This window comes from Micromesistius poutassou, assembly GCF_964030765.1.
Source record: "Micromesistius poutassou genome assembly, chromosome: 2".
NCBI lineage: Eukaryota > Metazoa > Chordata > Actinopteri > Gadiformes > Gadidae > Micromesistius > Micromesistius poutassou.
In genome coordinates, this window is record NC_140272.1 from 16,302,564 (window position 1) to 16,326,765 (window position 24,202).

Genomic DNA, 24,202 nt, shown 5'->3' on the forward strand with positions numbered 1-24,202 from the left:
AAGGTATTCCGGGAATGTGCCAACCTATACGATCTATTAAACACTGAGCAGAGGGCAGAAAGCAGTTATTCTGTTGTACAAACACGGACAGAAAAAGTGCACAGCCACATGCTTTACACTAGTAGTTTCATTGAGAATAATTGCACGCTCTACTCTCAAAAGTGCCAATGTGAGGAAAGCATACACACGTGGCAATACACACACAGAGAACACAGAACACAGCACCTGGAAGCAGCGCTCGAATAGATTTCGCACACACATTGCGTTGTCATTCAGGCTTAGAGTGAGTTGGAGGAGGTATAGGATAAGGGGTTGAGAAGAAGTGGTGAGAAGGAACAACTCCACGTGAAGCGGACCACTCAGAACCGGTACGTAAAAATAAAAAAGGGAGAGAATTCTTTCACACACTGCACCAGGTCAACCACAGACACAGCAAGACACAGCAGGACGGCTTTCTGGAAGGCCTGTCCCGTGAGATATCTGGGCGGTGTTCAGAGGGCCCACAGGTAGGGGGAGGGAGAAGGGGGCGAACGCTGCCAAGAAGGATACTGATGGGAGATTTGTGTACAGTGTATGTATATACTGGCCCAGCAAGGACGCAGTGTGACGAAATATATCGATAATGTTTTTGATAATGTTGTTGTTTACTTTCACCATTCTTGTCTCATTGAACCGATAACTGCTTATTGTATTTAAATGGTTAATTTCTGAAATTCACTATTTATTTCAATTGACATGAATAAGATGAGATAAGTGTGTGTCATTAGTCAAACACCTGTCACCTGTTTAGTCAAACACCTGTCAGTTTGCCTGCTGGGTACCATGTCCCATCGCCCTCTGCTCCTCGCCCGGTGGCCATACTGATCACCAGCCCAGACAGGCCATCAAAGCACTCGCACCATGCCCCTGCTCCGCACACCAAGACCACCAAAGCCATGAGAACGGAGGGGGAGGCTTGTTTACCGCTTTGGGGAAGGGGGAGGGGAGAGCAGGCCAGAGAAAATCAGGGAAGGAGGTGGGGGGGGGGGGGGAATGGGGTATTTTTGGGGGTGACCCTATAGCTCAGAGGCCTGCTTCTCCACCTCCGAGGGCTGGACCCCCAGGTGGGCACGGTAGAACTCCGTCTCAAAGTGGCGGCGCGGCTTGCTGCGCTTGAAGAATCCGCACTGGAAGAGCAACAACCCCCCCCCCCCCCGGTGTGGAAGATGGAGGCAGGATGGAGAAGGAGGGGGCGAAGGAGGGACAGTTTGGAGGGGGAAGACAGAGAGAAAGGAGGCAGAGGGACAGTTTGGAGGGGGAAGAGAGATAGAAAGGAGAAGAAGGAGGGACAGAACAAATAGTATAGAGTTGATCGAAAAGAGAGAGGGAAAGAGGTAGATGTAAGAGTTAAATGTAAATAAATGATAGAGTAAGAAGATGAGTGGAGAAGGAGATGGAAAATAGAGAGAGTGACAGACACGGTGGGAAAACACACAGAAAAAAAGGAGAGAAATAATTCAGCGGAATGAACATTGAAGGAAGAAATTGTAAATGGGAGAGAAATAAATAACTCACAAAGAAGTAACTGATGGACACATGTAGGAAAACATGAGTGAGAGTGGCAGGAATGAGGTGATGCTATTTAGAGGAACTGGTGATCTATTGACAATGGCTATCAACATTTAAACCTGCACTATGTAAGGTTAACGACATTAACGACTTATGTGGCTTCAGTTGTAGTAGCTACAGTTATAATACTAATAATATAATACTTATATTACTGTCTGAGATTTTCAAGAATAGTGGACCACACTAAGAGGATTTATAGAAAAAATCACTGTCTGGAATGACTCGTGGATGGGCGCGTGTCCTCTTTGAGAGACATTAGAGAATACATTTATGAAATATATAAATAGCTGTTCAGTGCAGATTTAATGAGAAGGATCAACCATACTGGATGGAATTTGAATCCAATCTCGTCTACACTAATCGAGTGTGAATAAGACCTACTTATAATGTAATCAATGCTAATACTACACTGAACTTGTATTGAACCCCTTCTACTTTGCTCAGACGGTGTAGGTTTAGATCATTCATGACGTACTCTTCCAGTGTATGTCTCATGACCATTGATTCCAGCGAGTCGTGACTCAAGCCAGTGACGAGAGAGAGATGGAGAGAGAGAGAGAGAGAGAGAGAGAGAGAGAGAGAGAGACGCAGTGCATATCCATGTATAAATGACTAACTATGGAGGTTGGGATCAGATTACCTTCCACAGGAGGCAGACCAGCAGGGTGAGCAGCAGGATGCCCGCCAGGATGGCGATGAGGATGATCCACCAGGGGATCTGGTACTGGTCGGCCAGGCCGGGCTCTGGGTACACCATCACTGGAACCTGTAGGTCCAACACAGAGCACCTCTTAATAACACACTGCTTCATGGGCTTTAGAACAGAGCTAAAACAATTATACACTAAGCAAGAATTAAAGAGTTAATTCCGTCTAAGTATGTGGGAAGATGAGGATTAAGCCTAGGCCAAGAATATGTCTGTATGTCTTCTTGGCTAGCTCAGTGTCCTGGGCAGAATGTGGGAGCTGGCTGAATAGCCTCCTTCTCACAATCGATGTATGCCTAAAGCTTCTCCTGACAGCCCCACAGTGTCCAGCTTTGGTTTGACAGATCGCCGGAGCCGACTGTGCTGTCGCATCTCAAAATAACATCCAGTCTACTCAACGAGGGGTCTTGCACTTGATAGTTTTCTCTCCCTCCATCATGAAGTCTGCAGAGCCGAACATTTAATCACATAGTATTGCAATCTAACATTTGATCACCATTTGTTTCAATCAAAGCACCCTCTTAAGTTGTACTTGTACAGCACTCAATTTATTGCTCCCATATTGATTGTATCCCTTGAGTGTTCTCAGCCTTGAGTGTCCGCTAAATCTAGCGATTATGGACTATGATCAGCTTGCAGAGGGTTCTGAATTTTGCTGCTCGTTGCTGAACTGAGCTTCAAGCTTTGAACATAATAGTATAACAGGTCTAGTTTGGTATTGAGAAAGCGGTACTTGAACTGTACCGATGGGTCTGTGAGGGTACAAAAGGGTCCCAAAAAGGTTGGGAAGCCTAAATGATAACGATGAAGTGGCTAAATGTGAAAGACCCATCAACGCGGGTGGGAAGGTGATGCTGTGTGTCTGATAAGGGTTTCTACCTGAGCAGCAGCATCCCTGAGGAGCAGGTGTTTGATGGTGGACTTCACAGTGACGTTGGCACGGATCACCAGCTCCAGTTCACTGATGGATGGGAACTCCTGGGGATGGAGGAACGGAGAAGAGTTGGTGAGAAATGGTGAGAGATGGTGTGCATGAGAGAGAGAGACACAGCGAGAGAGAAGGAGGACAAAGAGAGAGAGGAACAGACACGTTCTTGTCTGGTCTTAGCTGATGTGTTTGTAAGGCCTTCTCTTACCTCTATGAAGGTGCTGTTCCACAGCCTGGCGTGCATTTTGAGGACAGCCTGGCTAGCCAGACTATAAAGGGGGCACTGGAAGAGCACACAGCGTGCAGAACCCAACAGACAGTCCTGGGTAACAGAGAGAAAGAGAGAGAGAAAGAGATTAATGGCTGAATACTTGATCAATGTGAAGGAGGAAGTATGATATTTAATTCTGCACACGTGCGTCATCTGTAAATTAAATTGTGCGTATGTTATCTTATATGCAGAAATTACAAACAGACACAAGTTTGTGTACAAAGCTAGACATATGTGTCTGTGTTTGTGTGTGGGTGTGTGTGCCGACTTGTTCCCTAAGGGTCCCTACGCCTCAGCTTACCAGTTTGAGGGACTTGCGTCGCTCAGAGGCAGCCACCGCCGGGGTGGCCCGTCCCGCGTTGCCCTTCGTCATCACCTGACCCCCATGACCCTCGTCTTCAGGGTGAGACCGGCTCTTCCTCCCGGCCTGATGCACAAGGTGAACAGACACAGACACAGTGATGTGGCAGCTCAAACGCACTGTTAAAACAGAAGCATGAAGTGTAAGGTCAATTTGAAAAAACAACACATAGCTAGACGAACAATGTCGTCTAGCTATGACGTAGCATTGAAATAGTTCCAAATCAGTTGGAAGAACGTTCCAATAGTTCTTTATTTTTCTCTATTTATTTTTTTTGGCCAAACCTATCATAGGTTTGGCCATAATTGTATTACTTTATGACTGGCGTGTGATGCTAAAGGAACAAAATGAGCCCCCTCCACCTACCCTCAGATGTTGGGATTGCAGGGCCTCTTCTACAGCCTTGCTGTGGGGGAGTTTCCACGGGTTGAGAGCTCCTGTCGCCGTGCAGCGAACGTCCGGGTGGTTCTCAAACTTCAGGCTGGCAGGATACAGGAGCCACTTTCCATTGGCCAACTCATACGGCCACATGATGTTGAGGAAGGCCGACCCCAGTGTCTGCACCTCTTGGCCTGGATTGGATACCTGATAGCAATAAAAAAAAAATAATATATATATATAGTATCCCATCCAAATGCAACATATATTCGACCATATGCACACACACATACACACACAAAGTGAACAATCCCTATTCACTTTGTACAAATATCATGTGTTCTAAAAGAGCCAATAGGCCCCTAATTGTAAGAGTTTATGTTTTTTTTATTTAGATGTATGGTGTACTTTTGATATCTCTAGTAGGACTGGAGGGCAGGAGAGTCTAGTTAGCAGTCAGGGTGTTAGACTCCCAGCCAGATGGTTGTTGGTTCAAATCGCAATGACCCCAAAGGCAAGCTTCAAGGTGTCTAACCATACCTGCTCCTTCATGACATGTATTTAAAATTCACGTATCGTGAGTCGCTTTTGAAAAGAGCGTCTGCTAAATTCCCAAATGTAATGTATGAAAGCAACCTATTTGACAATCCTACTATTGCTATACCTGACACTGGCAGAGACTGTTGTCACCGGCTTGGGTTGCTACCGGCTTGGGTAACAGCTGAACCTCAACAAAACTCTCAAAGCTCTCACCGTGAACTCAAAATCCACAGGGCTTCCCACATCGTCCAGCGTGGACATGGCACTCTCGCCCCTCACGGCCCCACTGAAGAACAGCTGGTGGGGACGGGCCACACTGCACACACACGCACGCACACACACACACACACACACACACACACACACACACACACACACACACACACACACACACACACACACACACACACACACACACACACACACACACACACACACACACACACACACACACACACACACACACACACAGACAGGGTCACATGAGAGTCTCACACAGAAGCACATACTGGCACAGCTTCACAGCCCTGTCTAGTCGGATCAAAGAAGCAACATGACATCACTAGCTCCATAAGCATTCCTCGCCAACAATGTGTCTCTCTCTATCCCGTGGCTGAATGGATAGATGATATTTATTGTGTAAAGGAAGGGAAAGAGGCCATTGGCAGAGCTTTTGGAGGGTGTACTTACACACTGACCAACAGGGGGAGCTCTATCACCATTTTAGCAAGAGCTTTGACTGGCGCCAGGTCTGGTTGCTCACTGATGCTGAAAACCAATACAAAAAGGACAAGTGAAACTTACGTTTCCGATAATGATATTTTGGGTTGTGTTTGCAGTATTAAAAAGACAGTATATAGCATTATATTATATTGAGAGTTTTTGTTTGTTTTCTATAGTGTTGATTCAAATGTAAAATGTAAAAAGATTCTTACGTTCTTAATAGGAGATCAACTTTGAGTTCGGTTGTCTCTATGGTGATATTGGAAGTTCCTAAAATGATGGAGAATTTTATCTAAAAAACAAATCCAAATGTTATTTTGTTGTCCAGAAACATTGTAACATTGCAATATTTTTTAAATACTTAAATACTAGGGTACTGATCATAAATCCAATTTCAGGTCAAGGTATTATAAACATATTTTCAGAATTTGAATTAATTTGTTGTGATGATTTATAATCACAATGTATCTAAGATAATGACTTGTTCATTTACGTAAATAAATGGCAATGTCAAACAGTTCATCAACTTAAGTTAATGTGCTTTGTGATTGTTATTAATAAGGGATCTCATTTATTTTGTTAAATTTTATTTTCTCATTGTTAATATCCCACTTCAACATGTGCCTCATTGAATAACAATGCATAACACATTGAAGAGGAAATGTCTCCATGGTTACTGCCTTACCGCAGAGTCTCGCTTGACCGGGTTCCCCAACTCACACTCAGTCTGGGTGCCATTGTGGTTGAGCTCACATCGTACTTGTGACTGGGACGAAACCAAACCAAAATCAATCGAACGAAGGAGAAAACGAAGGACTTCACGATCATTGTTATTATTTATTTATGAAACATTATGCACAGATTTAGGGGTTAAAAACACATTATTTCATGCCATTTTTTTTTAATGTTTGGTGATTGTTAAAGAATATTGTGAACAATGTTTTGTTCACAAGAATGCCGTCTTGTTCTACCTACCAGGACTGCGTTAAAATACGTTAAAATATGTGGCCACTAGGTGGCATCCAAAAACCTTAAATAGATAATCCACATTTGCTCAATTGTAGTCAAATATGCATCAACGCAGATTAAACCCATAATATGAGGGGGTCAAACAATATTACCATACTCTGGCGCACTGAAGACTCGCTTGTGGAGGTTAGTGCATTGTATGAAAGCCTAGTAGTGGTGACCCTTGGGGCCCTCCACAGTGTGGCTATAACGGGGTCTACCTGTGATGGGATGCGGGAGCCCATGTAGGAGAGGGTGGGGGGCAGGGAGATGAGCAGCTGGGCGGCGTGGGCGTCGTCTCCGTCCTCGTCTGGGTCCTGGGGGTCTGAGGGGGAGTTGGTGATGGTCATCTCCAGGACCACAGATCGCTGGTCCGTCATGGAGAACACCTGCACCCCCTCATCATCTCTGGACACGAGGGGGACAGGAAGGGAAATTAGTTTGGATTAAGATGAGATGGATGCATTTTGTATATCCCAGACAGGGAACGTGGGTGTCACAGCAGAAATACAGGACATTAATATGAAGAAATGGTACCCTGCTAACATTCGATCTAGTAGTGGAAATGAATGCGCTAATGGGGTCGGCTTAGCTCAGGAGGTAGAGGGGGTGGCCTTGTAACTGGAGGGTTGTTTGTCCGATCCCCGGCTCCCCCTAGTGTCGAGGTGTCCCTGAGCAAGACACCTAAGCCTAACTGCTCCTGACGGGCTGGCTGTTGCCTTGCATGGTTGACTATGCCGTCGATGTGCGTATGAGCCGTTGTCAGTGACTTTGGATAAAAGAGCCTGCTAAATGTCTTAAATGTGAATGTCATCATCCTTGACAATAGAGGTGAACATCATTGCATATATGTTATTATTTAATTATATGTTATTATTAAGTTATTGACATTATGCATTATTCATCAAGTTGATTATTGTTTCGATAAGTAAAACACTGTTAATGTGAATAATGCATTAAGTCACACCACAGGTAAATCAATTATACACATTCACGCTCATGAATGTATGCTAATGAAAGGATTCAAAAACAAATTCCGTATTGGTGGACTAGACTTTTTCATAATAACTTAATGAATAGAATACATAATAAAGCATGGTGCATATTTTATTTTAGCAGATGCTAATGGCCAAGCGACTAAACTAAAAACCAAGGTCAAACACATGCAGCATCCATCGATAGACGGCTATTGCAATTTATTTAATGCATTTACGAACATGCACCCGCAATCTCATTTACATAGACCCTGTGTGCTTGGTTGCCAGGCAACCGTGTTCAAATCAACAGCATGTAACATTACGTCTCTACCCTTCAACAGCAGGTTGTGTTAGGTACTAACTTGGGCAGAGGGGTGAAGAGGTCAGAGTTCAGAGGTCGTGTTCCAAACTGGTAGCTCAGCTTCAGGTTGCTCTGGCAGATCTTGTCGTCACCACAGCCCTCCCGCAAGAAGTTAACCTGTGAGGAGAAAAATAGAATAGGAATATAGAATATGCACCCATTACAGATCCTATTCCTTCTCTTAAACCAATCTCCCGAGCCTCAGTGATGTTGTGTAGGATTGTTGTGTATTGTTGTGCAGTTTTGTGTTTTGAACTAATACATACATTTTGGTTGGCATGCTTAAAATGGGTTCAAACCATATAAATAAATGCGTGAGAAAGTGCTTGGGCCACCAATCGTTCTTAGCAGAGTGGGCGATGCAATATGTAAATAAAGGTCTTTAAAAAGGACGTTGACCTCGGTTGGAATGAAGGGAGCCTTTCTGAGGGTGCTTTCACACAGCTATTTAGAGGAAGATAAATTTGTTGTGGTACTTCCAGGGAAAGACAAAGAACACAATCCATCTCAATCTCTCCCGCTGACCTCAGAGTGCAGGGTGTTGGAGGGCGACACGTTCAGGATGGGAGCCAGCTTCTCCAGCTGCTTGGAGCCTGAGTGCCTGCGCGGCGGGACGGGCTTGATGGTGTGGGTGATGGCCAGGGAGATGGGCCGCAGCTTGTCCCCCAGGTTCTCCTGTACGGAGACAGATTCAAAGGTCAAAGGTCACCACAGGAGGCAAACAGTTTGTTCGGGTCCGTTTGTTTGGTTGGTCCAGGCTTTGGTTGAAGTGCATAAACCATAAACCTCCATGTGTGTGGATTGCACTGTGAACATCTCTTTGTATGGGTGGTCTTCTCAATAGAATCTGGAGATGCAGATCTATATTTATGTCTTCATAATGATCACAAAACAGCAACAGTCACCCTGGTACACACGTGTACTCTAAGACAACAGAAGTTCTCTAAGACAACAGAAAACCTGCAACAAACCCTCTTGCCTCTGGTGTCCTTTTGGCTGGGTGTCGATTCAACCTTCTTCTTTATCTCTTGTTTCATGAGCTTCATATCAATGCATCGGGTGCGTGTGACTCACGTGCAGCTGGAACACAGCGCTGGTGCACACAGGGTGCCTCTGTCTGTGCAGCTCCACTTCCTCTGTCTGAGTGTACTCGGGCATCAGCGAACTGCGACCCAGGAAGTTAACGCGGTGGAGCAGGCCCAGCTTCCTGCGCTCGGCGTCGGCCTCAAAGTGGACCACCAGAGCTGGGGCAGGAGAGAGAGAGAGAGAGAGAGAGAGAGAGAGAGAGAGAGAGAGAGAGAGAGAGAGAGAGAGAGAGAGAGAGAGAGAGAGAGAGAGAGAGAGAGAGAGCAACAGGGAAGAGAGGTAGAAATGTCAGGACACACACACACACAGAGTGCATGTTGAGAGAGTGAGCACCAGGGATGGGAGATATGTAAGCATCATCTAAGGGAATATTATATTACACAGCTGGAGCCCTGCCCTTAAAATAATGCCTAACTAAGGTTAATCCATGGTTAAAGATACTGTGTATAAATAGAATCGAGTCCACTGTGCAGGAGAGGTGTTGTAAGTGTTTGGGGTGTATTTAAAGGGGACGCGTGTGGAGACCTACTGATGTGTGGAGAGTAGTGTTCAGGGTGGGCTGTGAAGGTGAAGCAGGCCTTCACCTCCACGCTGGAAAACAAGTAAGACATTTATTTTATCTTGATTTGTTTAATTTCATACTCATAATTATTTATCAGATAGACATATATATCAAACAGACAAATACATCAATATGAAAAAAGAGAGATAGAAAGACAGTGAGAGAGAGAGAGAGAGAGAAAGAGAGAGAGAGAGAGACTGCGATGAAAGAGAGAGACAGAGACTGAGACTGAGTGAGACGGATAGACAGACACAGATAATAAAACAGAGACAGAGAGAGACAGACAGACAGTCAGATAGAGAGATGGAAAGATAAGTAGCTAGACAGATAGACAAAGAAATATTGATAGACAAAATAAATACAAGATTTCATTTTTGTACAAAAGTAGTTTTATGATTTCTATGCGGTTTTCCTACCAGACTCCATCTGTGTCCTGACAGTTGCGTTGCTCCAGATCAATGTACTGAGGCTCTATAGAGAGGTCCCTGACCACGTGGATGACGGGACGGGATCTGAAACACCAACGTAACAACAAGGACGTGCACATCAATGAAAGAAGAAGGCATTAAAAACAGCTCACGCTTTTATCCAAGGAGACTTCTAAGTGAGGCTGAGAATAATCAAAGGCATAAAATCGATACTGGAGATACTTTAAGTGCTGCACGACCAAGTTTTAAAAAACCTCGACCAGAGTGCTGTAGGAATATACGTCGGTCGGAAATTGGTAATTATTTACTACAGATATGGTGCTTTTGTACATTTCTGTACATTTTTTTTATGCTTTGTCATTAGAAGTTGTAAATGATTATTGAATGTACTGGGACATAAATCAACTACTATGATTTAATCAAATAAAAGTCTGACTCTACACCAAAAAATTATACTTCAACTCAAAGTTAGAAACAAAAGTGTGAACACGTTTCTTCTTGTTTCCTCACCTGAAGAGAACCACAGAGTCGTTGAGAGAGCCCACAGCCAGGTCCGGGTACTGGTTCTTATCCACGTCCAGACCGCCAGAGATGGAGTAGCCGAAGCGCCTCACGTCAAAGTCCCGCCCGTCCAAAACCTGACGCCATGAGCAAGGAGCGGCCATTAAAACCAACGCAGCTTTGAATAACTCAATCCATTCATCAGCTCCCATCCTTCCTTTCTTCAAAGTTATGCCCCTCCTCAAAGCAGGTGTGTGTTGTGTTGTGTTGTGCACTCACCTGTGCCGGCTTCGTCTCTATGCCCGCGTCGGACCCTCTGTAGATGAACACCTTGCCGTCGCCATCGAACGGCGCTCCTACAGCGATGTCTGCCCGGGTTGAGAAAGAAAACAGCAGTTTTAGTGTCACCTTAAAACGTGGTTGAACGTCACGATTTGGAGGAAACGAAGGCAAACGCAGGGAGAGTATTTGATGAGTCTCATTCCATTTCCACACCGATTCTATTTGACATTATAACAATTAAAATCCATTGAAGTTGGTAGCCGCCCCCAATGGAATGAGATGCAGACAGCTAGATAAAGAGAAAAGGCATCTCGGTGATCCCGACCTCCGTATCCGTCCTGGTCCAGGTCCCCGATGCTGCTGACCGTCATGCCGAACATGGAGTCGTAGGTGCCGTTGAGGCGTATGGGCCGGGCCTGGTCGTCCCAGTGGCCGAAGGGGTTCAGGTACACGTACACAGCCCCGCCGATCTCCGCCTTGCGATCGAAGAAGTTGGGAGCGCCCACGATTAGATCTGTCCAGCTGGAGGTCAGAAGCAGGCAGGAATCACGGACAAAGAAATAGGAAAACCCCAAAGGAAGAGCGACGTGGAATCTTGATAGTATATGTATATGTCTTTGTTATACTTTGGTTTTGTTATGGGAATATACGTGTCATTGTACAAGCTTTGTGCTCCTGTATTGACAGGAGATGGACGAGAGACGAGTAAAGTTGGTTTGGGAAGAGAGGGAATGACATGCAGGGTATGACCGCAGGAGGGAATCTAACCCGGGTCGCTGACGAACGTATTAATTACATGGTTAGTCCATTAGTGGGTGGAGCCACTGAACCACCCAATGACCTTTACCTCTGAGTTGAATGGATTTTTACGGGTCCAATTTCCCCCCCCATTTCCGCCAGCTGCTATTGGTTGAGGAACCCAGTGTAGCACTCACCCGTCCCTGTTGAGGTCGGTGGTGGTCACAGAGTAGCCGAAGGACGAGGCCAGCTCCTCCCCCCAGAAGATGTGCTGCGGCACCAGGCGGTACACGTTGTCCTTCCGCAGCAGCACCACCGCCCCCGTGTGGTTGGCCCGGGGAGCCCCCGCCACGAAGGTCAGCTCCCCCAGACTCATGATGCCCATGGCGGAGTCCACCGAGAAGCCTGGGGACGGAGGGGGGGGGAAAGAGAGACGGGGTGAGAATGAGAGAGAGAGAGAGAGAGAGAGAGAGAGAGAGAGAGAGAGAGACAGAGAGACAGAGAGACACAGAGCAAAAGAGAGAGAGAGAGACAGAGAGAGAGAGAGAGAGAGAGTGAGACAGACAGAGAGAAAGAGATAGAGAGACAGAGAGAGAGAGATTGAAGAGCGAGAGAAAGAAAAGCAAGAGGAGAGCGAGAGAGTATGCGTGTGTGTGTGTATGTGTGTGTGTGTGTGTGTGTGTGTGTGTGTGTGTGTGTGTGTGTGTGTGTGTGTGAAAGTGTGTGTGTGAGAGGATGAAGAGAGAGGAAGGGTCAGTATTGACCATGTGGCTCAGAGGCCTCATCTCTCCTCTGTATGTAGTAGTTCTGCTCATCCCCTTACTAATGAAATGTGTGCCTTAAGTGACTATTGATTTTATGCCAAACTCAGTGCGGTGTTAAATATCCACCGTCCACAGTGCACTGCGTTTGTGAGTGGCGGTCTGAGCCAGGGAGGGGGGAGAAGCTGTGGGTCTGTGTGTATTTGGGAAGAGCAAATGGGGGTTGTAGTAAAGTGAAATAGAAGAAGATATACTGGGCTTTCACTGTTGTCTCCTGAGATTCACGGTGCCACTGAAAAGTATCGGTTGCCACCGGTGATGAAAACATAGTGGTGGGACATTGATCAAGTGACTGATTGTGTGTGTGTGTGTGTGTGTGTGTGTGTGTGTGTGTGTGTTTGTGTGTGTACCTGTTTGAATGGGAGAGTGTAATCATGTGTTTGCATATAAAGTAGGGAGCAAGACTGTGGGAAGACATTGAGCTTGTGGGCAGGGGGCTGCTGAGGGAATGCTTAACTGTGTGATGCCGTGGGGGTAGAGATGTGAAATGCAAATGTGACATGTTGGCAGTATGTTGGCAAGCCGTGGGAAACATCACTTTGTTGAAATAAAACGTGAGCTAAACGTGACCTATGGTAAGGCATGCAGTGGCTGCTTCTCTAGTGTTGGAAGGGAGAGAGGGCTGGTAACCAAGAGAGGAGGTAGGGGGGATGGGGGGAGGGGATGTTAGTCAAGAGTAAACATGCACAATTAATATCCAAGAAGAAGACAAACGACGACAGACAAACAAGAGAGCAGCTCTAGGGGTGGCAGGTGTGGAATGTGACGGCCGCCATGACAGTTCCCGTAAAAGCAAAAGGGAAACGACCTTAAATGGAGCTGCTACTCTTTACTCACTGTCACTCTGGGCCTGGCGCTATTCTGGGTGGGACCACGACCATTGACCAGCGGCCAGGCCTCTGTTAAACCTTACAGGGACATGGGGCTTTTTCCCGCAAAGGTTTTTAAAAGGCCGCGGGAGGGTGGCTGTGTCATTAATGACTCCGCGAGGACAACTGTGACCTTAAAATTGTCGAATTACAGGCAGTAAAGTAAAATGTGAGGAAACCAATTGATTATACTACAGCGATATAGAAATGGATTGATTTCCGATTGTGTGTATGGTAAAACTGAGTACAACTCCAACCATAGGCCACTTGGCTTTAAGGGGTGTTATTAGACTAAAAACATAAAAAAATGAACTACAATTGGTTTCTCTTGTGTATTTCCAATAGGAGTGGTCAGCACAGCTGCCTCCTATTTTGTCCCAATCGTACAGGTGCACCGCTATGTATTGATGTGGTATTGCTTCCACCTAACATGACCATTATTACAATGCTACCACATGATGAAATTAGGCTTGTGGAGTATCAGAAATGATAATGAGGATGTATCAGTAATAGCTGTCCCTCTGTTCTGTCATAAATAAAAAATAATGAGGTGTGCATTGTCATTGGGTTAGAAATTGATGAAAGTATGCAAGTTATTAAACGCATGATAAAGTTCACTGGGGAACTTCTGAGGAGTGTATGGAGAGATATTAGAGAGATATTGGAACCACGTCATTGCCGGAAGCTACGTAATCCTTTTTAATATCAAGCCACTATCGATGTTATCGATGCCATAAACAAGACAAAACAATCACTTAAACCCAAAGAAGAATGTCAGAAGCAGGCGGGAATAATACTTAATATATATATATACATATATATGTATTACTATAATTGGTTCAGCGATAATCTTAGACATACCATAGACAAAGGTTGAGGGTTATTAAGAGAGGGCTATGTTCCTTCCCCCACAGCCATAACAATCTTTCGGAGGATGTCCCTGGTCCTCTGTTGTTAATGGAATAGGCCTTCATCGACTCACTCATGCTGATGGACTCACCCACGTTAATGAAGTCACTAATGTTATTTTACTAATTTCCCAATGTTGTTAGCAAACCACAAGCAGACATTTGATTGACACCTATGAGGTATCCACCGCCACCACCAAGTGCCCTGGAGAGCTGTGTACAGACGAGAGACAGACACATGCCCTCTAACTGACAGACTGGCGGGACAGACGGACGGGACGACAACAGAGACCAGCAGACGGAGAATAGAACACAAACAACACACACACACACACCCTTCTGCAATAATCAAAGACAACCATTTGATTGATGTCAAGTCATCAGCTAAGGGATTGAATACATATTTATGTATGTATGTCTTTTCACAAATTTGGACTCATGTTTTCATCAGTTAATTTATGTTTAAGCTGAAGAAACAGTGCTACAATGGCTGTCTTTTCATAACAGCGGATGGTGGTATAATTAATTCTCGACTGGCTTTAAACACACTATAGTTCTGGGCTTTACAGTGCAGAGAAATCAATCGGAATGAGACAGAGAAGACAGTAGGACAACACCACTACAAGCCCAGTCAGTCTCGATCGGGAGACAACAGACACCCGTCACGTCTACAAACCTAGGTAGCTATTATGAGCTACGTCTTCAAAGGTGGAGCGGCTGGAGGGCTCCTGCGTTTTGTACAGCAGCGTATCTTCGAAGGGGCTAGCCATGAACAAGAGCCCTATGGCCCAGACCAGAGAGAGAGAGAGACAGAGAGAGAGAGAGAGAGAGAGGAGTGCAGGGGTGGTGGAGGGGTGGTGGAATGGTGGGGGTAAAAGGGTGATGAAGAAAGAAAATAAAAGGAGGGGGGGAGGGGACAAGGAGGTGCAGGTGAGATGGCTTGCGATTTTATTGGTGCTCAGTCAGGGTGCTGGGCTCAGTGGCTTTCCTCTGGAAGCCACTGAGCACTGACATGGGGATGGGGGGGAGGGGTTGACAATTTATACCCTGACTGTACCCAGAATGCATTGTGGCTGCCTTGCCCTCGCAGAACTGAAAATGTTTCTTCCTCTTTGTTCATCATCATGTGATCATCAGTGTAAAAGATTAAATGTGACACTGTATGACAGATGTTTGGACAATGAATACTCAGGGACAGTATTAAGGAGTAGTCTGCTCTTGACCCTGGTGAGTCATAAACAGACATCCAACAACTGTCCTTAAGCCAGTCTGAGCCAGCCTGACTGCCAAATCCCAGCATTGGGACGTGAGCTTAAAGTTATTTTCTGGGTACAGAGGTTAAAGGTCAACCTTCCCTCCCCCCCGGCCCTGTCCTTCTCCTCTGTGCGCGGTCAGCGGGCAGCAGAGAGGAGGGATCCTACCCAGGTAACTATGGTAAGGCATAGGGATCAGCCGGGCGTTCAGCTGTTTCTGATCTGCCACCTCATAGGGCCCGTCGTCATAGAAACCCAGATCCAGCAGACTCTGGTTGATGAGCTGGACTCGCATCTCGCCTGGAATTCAAAGATGTGATGGCACAGCAAAGCACTCCATATCTCATGCAGTGCACACACACACACACACACACACACACACACACACACACACACACACACACACAAATACACACACACACACACATACACACAAACACACGCACACAGACACACACACCACGCACACACACTCTCTCACAAAACTGTCATGCACATACAGTAATACATAATCTAAAATACATTGTAAGCAAAAAATGTAACATAAATTGAATAAAGTATCCATTATTGGAGCTTTTTCATGAAATGTTTTCCAGTAAGATAACTGAAATGACTTTATAGCCTTACAGAGCAAATCCAGCTATGTTATAGAATATAATATCAAATGGAGGCATGCAAATCGTAGAGTGAACCCCCTGCTTAGTTATATTGATGGCTTGTGCTATATGGCTGAACCATATGTCAGACGCATAGTGATTGAATGCACCAGAGCAATGCCTGGGCACTAATTGTGCCTGGGCACAATTAGCAGATTGAATTATAAATAAATTAGACAATGGTGATCCCATGAAAGGAACTCAATGGCACGAACAGTGAGTTTGCTCTAATGAACTTACTGGATTGGCATTGGCAGTTTACCATACCCCACTCTTTGTATCTGGCTCGTCTTTTGGTTAGCAGCAGGGGAATTGCTTGTAAAAAGGTTTGTTGATACTAATCCAAATGTAGGATTTTAATACTTTATAATGCTGCGGATCCATCATTATCTGTTATGAATCCATTTCAAAGTATGCACAGTGCCTGAAGTAAAGTCTGACTGTCTGACGGCAGAAGTAGACGATGTAAAATAATTCATGTAAGAAATTGTTTGCATGTGAATTATTTGCCATCAGGTATGTAAAATAAATGCACAACGATCTATCACATCAACCACATCAATCTCACACACACACACACACACACACACACACACCATTGCTCCTCAAATCGGCCGCCATTACCTTTCCAGTTGTAAGTCCCCGGGGCCCCGAAAAGGATGTAGTTGTTGTCCGGGGTGAAGCTGGCAGAGAGCCCCTGCTGACAGAAGCCAAACTGCTCGTGTCCCTGGGGCCGGCCCTCGCAGAACTTCCACTCGCCCCCGTCCAGGTCATCCCGCTCCGTCAGGTCCTCGCTCAGCACGTAGCAGCGGCCAATGGGATCACGCGTCTCTGACGGCTGGGACACCCGCTGTCGTATCTCGTACAGGTGGGCGCAGGTCTGGGGGGGGAGGGGGGGAGAGAGAGAGAGAGAGAGAGAGAGAGAGAGAGAGAGAGAGAGAGAGAGTTAAAACGGAGCTCAGAGCACTTGATTTGGCAGGCTGTACATCTTGTATTATAGATTGTATTGTAGATGTGTGTCATAGATGTGTGTTCCTTTATTGTTAGAGCTGGATGCTAATGCATTATTCTCATAATATATGATGTTGCTATATTAGGTCTGGTGTGTGGTTCTCTGAGTTTAACCATCGTGAATTGAGTATTGAATTCAGAAAATGACCTGATAGTGCAGTCTTACAATTCATTTGTTTGTAACAACTAGTTAAGCTCCCAGATAAACATCATTAAAACTCACACTTTCGATCACAGGAAGGACACAAAAAAGTGGGCGTGTCAAAGTATAATTCTTCTAGCTCCACTCCATGCTATGTTGTGGTTGCGTTGTGGTGCCGTTATGTTGGTGAACTTACCACCACCTTCCCTCCAATGCCCTGGCTCTTTACTGTGACTCCCAGCCACTGGTTGTCCTTGCTCTCTCTGTCCAGACTCACTGGGGAGGAACATTGATGCAAGTGGTTATTATGAGAGGATCATACCAATGCATTTAAAAAGAGCAATTCTGCGCACTAATTCAACACTCATATAAACTGAGATTTGTAATGCTTCCACTACAACCAACATTGATCAGCGTATGACACGTCCAATTAGAAGACAAATCAATCAATAAATCAATGAAACAATGTTAATCCCATGAAGGAATTAGAAATTGCTTGAATAGTCGGTTTCACCTAGTACTGTCAAAGATGGGACAGCTTACAAGTATCCGCTTCTTGATACAGGCTTGTGTTATGATAAACATTTATGAAGAATACATACATTGTGTGTACAGATGTATTTTTGTGACATTTGGATCCAATAGGACAGTGGCAAACATGGCATATCAATCCCAGTCCAAGGCTGAGATCACAGTACACTGACCATCTCCGTCGATGTCCACTCTCTCACAGTCGTACTCCTCTGGTGTGATGGGACACCTGAACAGCGCCCCGGGCCGCGTGCCCTGCTGGGCCCCCTGTCCCGCAGCCCGCGGGGCCCCCACCAGTATCCTGGGGGAAAACAGCATCCATAAGTACTGATTAGTCACAGTCTTCACTCTCCTAACACCTGAACGGACGTGTTACCTCTCAGGGACAGGATAGTCTGGAGGTTAGGGAGAAGGGTCCTGGTTCAAACCCTGTGTTCACAGTCTAACTCTAGGCCTCCTTGAGCCAGATGCCCTCGCCCCCAATTGCTCCTCATGACATCTGACGTCTGCTGACTGAGACAAATTTGACTGAAAAATGTAACTTCATTTCATTAATGGTGATTTAATATATTGATTATGTAGAAATCAACATTGAGCTCCAGGTGAGCTCAGTAGTTCACATTAAAGTCACAATGTGTTAGATTGAGTACCTCCTAGTTCAGAATGTCAAAAACTCAATAACAGCGTTCTGTCCAGTCTAGCTGGCTGTGCAACTGTGTGACGCGTACAAGCATAGCTTGGCTGGCGAGTAAATGGGAGGGGTTTTGGAAGGGTCTATTGTAAAATTCTTGTAAACGAGTAGTGTAACTGGCTGGCCAGTATTCTTTATTTGTAGAATATATCAGATATGATTTTATTGATAATATTATTGAAAACACTATCGATCAGCATTGACTACAGATAGGTCATTTTAAGCTAAGAGCTAGTTGAAGTGAACTTTCCTAAAGTCACACACTGTGACTTTAAGAGGGATCAAATGGGATTTGATCCCCTTGATCATGTAATATGTTTTTGTTTAATTTATTACAATTTTAACACATCTAAAGGTAAACAAAACACAACTTCTTCACACTTCTAGTTATGTGAGGGAATATATGCGACTAAGGTGCCTTACTGTGGCTTTCTGATAGTTCTTCATGGTTCGCCAAAATACCATTCAACGTTGTGGAAAAAAGGTATTTCTGGTGAGATGGATAGTGATATTTCTGGGTGGGGGTGGGGGTGGGGGTGGTGGGGGACAACGACGACGACGACGACGAGGCCCTGGTGATGCCTTCTGCCTTTTTTGGGCTGGCTGATCGAGGCTAGCAGGCTATTTAAAAACCCCAATGTTGAGCCCCAAACAACGTCAGCCATGGTGCGAGCATGGGAGCAAGACACAAGGAAACAGACAGGGAGAGGTTACTAAGTGAAAATGAAAGAAAGAGCAGAGAAAGAGCTACAGCGTGTGTTTCTCTCATTAGCAGTGGGTGTATAATATAGTCCTGGCTTGGGTTTCGAGATGTGAACCACACTATTGAAAGCACAGTATGAAGTAAGGAGTTCCACATTCCCCTAGTGTGTAACAATCTTAAATTAGAGCCCTGCTTGTGGCGTGCTGGACTTTTGGCTATATATATGTCCTGGCTAGCTGATAACATGGGGGGGCCAGACGCAGACAGACACCACTGGCAGAGGCATCTCATCGGACTATGTCTGAGGGACCACATAAAGTGTGATGCACAGAGCAGCCACGCCACTCTAAGCTGTAGTTAGATCTCCTTTTCATATAAAAATGTCTTCACACGCAACAAGTAGTGTACAGTAGAAAAAGTGAGGAGATGGTTGGAAAAGGAATGAGTTAATCTAACTATTTCTTGGAAACCGGCCATAGGACTTGGACTAGTCCTTACCCATCTCCGTAGACATTATATGTTACATTAATTAATTTATAAATTTAGTGTGTGATAATGTGACTTTGAGCTGCCAGAGCTCCGAGAAGGGTGCGTCCGCCCTCCCCTCTGCTGCGATGAAAAGCAGAGTCTCAGCCCAGCTGTGGCTGGGTGACTTATCAACAATGCTACAGCTGGTACAGAGTGCCAGGGAGCTGTTTATAGCGGTGAACATAGAACCCACGGCATCTAATGAAGACTCCAACGGATCACTTGCAGGATTCCTGTCTTGTGCCAAGGGATAGCCAAGCCGGGGGGTAAAATAAAGTAGCTCAAAATAAATAAATACTGAGTAGAATTTTAACTGAATTGAATATTGAATTGAAGGTAAAATTATATATTAGCTTGTAATATACTGTACATGAAGTAGTTCTAAAGGGGTCTCTATCTCATACACTATAGACCTTTATCACAGAGGTGTAAGAGGGGGGGCAAGACAGGTGTAGCTCATTAAATGTAGCTAAAGCAAAATTTCAAACAATCACACTACCATCTCCTATTTTTTTCAGTCCCTTTTTCAAATTCCCACACTGTTCATTGATAGCCCCTCCCCTTCATCTGTCAGGCCCCTCCAGGTATTAAACAGGAGTACAAGTTAGCGCCACTATATATACATCCTTCTTTCAAGCTCCTGTCTGTTGTATTCATTGCAACTTACTGCAACCCTCCTCCATCCCCTTCCTCTCTGGGACTATAACTATGGGACTGACTATGGGAGCAGGGCCAAGGAATTCTATCCATAGTGACCACCACCAGCGTCGATACTCCATCAGGTTGAATCTCATCTCTTGGCAGACATCATGGAGCTATTGTCCCATGAAGAAGAATTTATGATGGTCGCCAAATGGTCGCCACATCGCCAAATGTTGTTTCAACAATCATCGTCTTCATCAATTATCGTCTTCATTTTTGAATTAGTCTCTCCCATTTGAAACAAATGATGGGATTGTCGGTACTCCAGTGGCCCTAATTAACATCTTGAGATACACCTGTGTATCTCGGGGATAGAGGGGATAGAGGATAGAGATAGAGATAGGGGATAGAGGCCTGATGGAGGTTGGGTCGTTTGTTTCCTCAGAAGAGACATTCTAGGGTAAACACAGGAATGGCTCTTTAATTAATTTGGAATCATTACATATTCTCAATTTCACCAAAACTAGTGAAGCCTGTGCTGTGGCTCTGGTCTACTAAAACCAGGCTTATAATAATTGTTATTATAACACATAACGTAACAATTTAATGAAAACGGTCCATTAAGGTGAAAGGTAGAGATAAAATCAAGAATAAACACATACATTTCTGCAGTATTTCCTATTGATAAACCTCCCGCTGAAACATAAAGCTGAATCACTGCCTGTAGCACCTGCAGATTGAGCGTACCAAAAAGAGAAGTAGTTTGAGTAAAAAAAAATATTGCAGTCAGTATCAGATCGGAAATGGAAAAAGTGGCTTGTATTTATACAAGGGATGTTTAGCACCTCCCGTTGATCTTCAACAGACATCCCTAAAGCAGGTTCAGGGTCATCTCCCTTGCATGGCAGCTGTGTTATAGCGAGCTGTCTGCAACGGTTGTTTAAGCCTCTGGAATAGGTGTTGCCATAAATCTCTTGAGGCAGAGAAGCCATGAGAAGAGAAAAGGTGATTTGAGGAGACAAGAGGAAATAAGAGATGGGAGATAATGAAAAATCGTACTCTCCATCGTTCATTTCCTGTACCAGTGACACACAAATGCAAATGCAACAAGATGCCACTCAGAGAGAGAGAGAGAGAGAGAGTGAGAGTGAGTGAGTGAGTAAGTGAGTGAGTGAGTGAGTGAATGCGAACATCATTCGCATTACACCTCTAAACACTACGTTCACTGATGGCTTCCACTATAAACCTCGCCAATAATGTCACACTCAATGCTAACCCATATGTTTAAACAAATTGGACTCAGCCAAGCTAAACACCTTATCCCCATCCGGATCCTGATTACATCTTGAACCCACATCACAGCTTAGCATTCCAGAATGCTGGTTTATGTTGAGGGGTGATGGCGCTACCTCGCTCTCTCTCCTCAGGGTGTGCAGATAGACAGGCAGGTGTGAGGGTGGGAGACTGGGTGGTCTGATATATCAAGTACACAGGAGCTTTATGCTGATGGCAGTGGGGCCTATATGACATGGGGCTCCAAGACCCTGTTTCCTCTTGAAGCTGCAAAGACATAATAACCAGTGGAGCGAACGGGCTGGTCGGATTCATGCCACGCACCGACAGCGACAGAGACAAAGAGCATGACAGAGACAAAGAGAGAGAGAGAGAGAGAGAGAGAGAGAGAGAGAGAGAGAGAGAGAGAGAGAGAGAGAGAGAGAGAGAGAGAGAGAGAGAGAGAGAGAGAGAGAGAGAGAGAGAGAGAGAGAAGCCTTGTATTCTCGGATGAGAATAAGAGCTCATCCGAGCAGAAAGTTTTATTAGGTCCTATTTTACTACTGTTAGGGGCAGGGCAATTTTCGGAAGGCACTCATAGAAGAGAAGAGTTTATAGAATGTGGTAATAAAAGTCGATTTTATAGAAAGAGCTTTTGTGTTTATCTTTATGGATACTATTTTCACGGTTCACAGTGATGGCGATAGAATGCACAAGACTTCTTCAAATAAGTGCAAAGTTTAGACAGACCCATTCATCATCATCTGTCCATGTGTCTTTTAAAGCTCAAATTGGACACAGATAACATGTCACACAAGGCGGTGATTTCACACAAGCATCATCGTGTGTTTTTCATTGCATTGTCGGGGGGGGGTTGAGTCAGAGACACCAACACCACTCACATTGCACTCCCTCAGTAGCCAAGCTCATCTTTCCATAATCCCATATTTGACACGGAGGGAAAGAAGTGTGTGCGTGTGTGTGGGTGTGTTTTGTGTGTGTGTGTGTGTGTGTATGGAGCCAGGAGGTGAGGGGGATGAGTGTATGGGTGACAGTCTACTGGAATGCAAGCATGAATCGGGCCAGCACAGCCTAAACCAACACAACATGAGGTAGCTGGGTTTGGAGATGGGCGGGATAGGGAGAGAGGGCCATATAATGCACAATGCACTTAAGCTTTCTTAATCTTTCATAAACCATTCAGCATCATACACATTGATAAGGGCCAAAATCTCTTAGAATGTTCATTATTAATTGGATCAATAATCAACACATATTACATTGTTACATATTACAGGGTGCAAAGTAAAGTTTGTTGTAATTGTTTGAGAGTATGAGATCTATTTAAACAGCCAGACAGTGACAAATAGTTTGGCTCTCAGCTCTTTAAGATAAAACGATTTAAAAGTAATCAATCTAAGAAAATGTTATGAGATGTCGAAACACTCAGTTTGCCCCATGTAGTAAAATTATACAGAAGTCTGTTGTTACGTTTGTGCAGGAGTAAATGTTATAATTAAAATACAAGCTCCAATCCTACAGGCTTCCACAACCCCATCCCCCATCCCATCCATTCTACTCATGGGAATCTTTCCTATCTGTCTCCTTCTTAAACACATCCGCACATGGACAGATCCACACTCCAACAAAAAAGAATCACAGAATCTCACACACACACACACACACACACACACACACACACACACACACAAATAAACACACTAGCCTCATTACTCTCCGGTGTGTTCATTGAGAGTGTGTTCAGTGACCCCCAGCATTCATTGTATCCAGGACCCTCTCCTCCCCTCCCCCTGCCTCACCCCTTACCCCCACCCCACCCCAAACAGCACCAACACACACACCACCACCACCACCACAATTACACCACACACACACACACACACACACACACACACACACACACACACACACACACACAACACACACACACACATACACACACACACACACACCTAAACTCAAACACGCTAACCCTTCTACTTCTATAATAATTTGAAGACACGCACGGCACGTCTAATGGGCAGTTATCTTATCTCAACAGTTGAGTGTTCACCTGATCCTGATGCATCCTCCTATGTGCCAATACATCTGTCCATTAGTCATGTGTTTCTACCACTCGGCCTTGATGAGCCTAGCATGGGGGCCCGGGGTATCTGGGCCATTCTGTTGTTACCCTGAGGAGGCTACAACCTCTGACCTTAGCGCATGAATAAACACACACACACAGACACAGACACAGACACAGACACACACACACACACACACACACACACACACACACACACACACACACACACAGACACAGCATGCATATGAAGTCATGAACCAAAAGCGCAGGCTTCCACACAGAGCAGTAGAGACCGATTTAGAGGGAGAGAGTGTCACACACACACACACACACACACACACACACACACACACACACACACACACACACACACACACACACACACACACACACACACACACACACACACTTGAACAAACACTCACATACCAAATTGACAGAAGGTAGCGGAACAACTGTGTAAACCAGGGATTGGCACGCTAAGCGTTGATAGACCCTGCCCTGTACAGACCTCCTTCGGTCAGTCCGTTACAACAAGACACAGTCAGAAGTCTGGCACAGAGGAAACACTCAGTGAACCAGCCACACCTGGTCCACACCTCACTCTTTCTTTCTGGTTTTCCTGACA

The 24,202-nt window shown here is 45.1% G+C and overlaps 1 protein-coding gene across 3 annotated transcripts in view; it reads right to left on the minus strand.

Moving 5' to 3' along the window:
- itga7 (integrin, alpha 7) overlaps nucleotides 1-24,202 on the minus strand; it is a 33,107-nt gene that overhangs the window by 2,174 nt on the left and 6,731 nt on the right. Inside the window, exons 2-25 of one of the 3 annotated variants that reach the window (XR_014633153.1) lie at nucleotides 17,823-17,950; nucleotides 17,315-17,394; nucleotides 16,590-16,845; nucleotides 14,733-14,837; nucleotides 11,656-11,863; nucleotides 11,046-11,242; nucleotides 10,718-10,806; nucleotides 10,448-10,575; nucleotides 9,926-10,021; nucleotides 9,477-9,538; nucleotides 8,936-9,105; nucleotides 8,387-8,536; nucleotides 7,863-7,978; nucleotides 6,745-6,931; nucleotides 6,201-6,281; nucleotides 5,728-5,807; nucleotides 5,483-5,560; nucleotides 5,006-5,108; nucleotides 4,241-4,459; nucleotides 3,815-3,940; nucleotides 3,451-3,564; nucleotides 3,194-3,292; nucleotides 2,249-2,374; nucleotides 964-1,166 (exon numbers count right to left, since the gene is read on the minus strand). Coding sequence is in view for 2 of the 3 variants with exons in the window: in XM_084463643.1 (XP_084319769.1) it covers nucleotides 2,249-2,374; nucleotides 3,194-3,292; nucleotides 3,451-3,564; nucleotides 3,815-3,940; nucleotides 4,241-4,459; nucleotides 5,006-5,108; nucleotides 5,483-5,560; nucleotides 5,728-5,807; nucleotides 6,201-6,281; nucleotides 6,745-6,931; nucleotides 7,863-7,978; nucleotides 8,387-8,536; nucleotides 8,936-9,105; nucleotides 9,477-9,538; nucleotides 9,926-10,021; nucleotides 10,448-10,575; nucleotides 10,718-10,806; nucleotides 11,046-11,242; nucleotides 11,656-11,863; nucleotides 15,478-15,609; nucleotides 16,590-16,845; nucleotides 17,315-17,394; nucleotides 17,823-17,950 (3,025 nt within the window). In the remaining variant the exon portion in view is untranslated. Of the gene's footprint in view, nucleotides 1-963; nucleotides 1,167-2,248; nucleotides 2,375-3,193; nucleotides 3,293-3,450; nucleotides 3,565-3,814; nucleotides 3,941-4,240; nucleotides 4,460-5,005; nucleotides 5,109-5,482; nucleotides 5,561-5,727; nucleotides 5,808-6,200; nucleotides 6,282-6,744; nucleotides 6,932-7,862; nucleotides 7,979-8,386; nucleotides 8,537-8,935; nucleotides 9,106-9,476; nucleotides 9,539-9,925; nucleotides 10,022-10,447; nucleotides 10,576-10,717; nucleotides 10,807-11,045; nucleotides 11,243-11,655; nucleotides 11,864-14,732; nucleotides 14,838-15,477; nucleotides 15,610-16,589; nucleotides 16,846-17,314; nucleotides 17,395-17,822; nucleotides 17,951-24,202 lie in introns of all 3 variants that reach the window. The other 2 variants (XM_084463642.1, XM_084463643.1) reach the window with 2 other exon arrangements.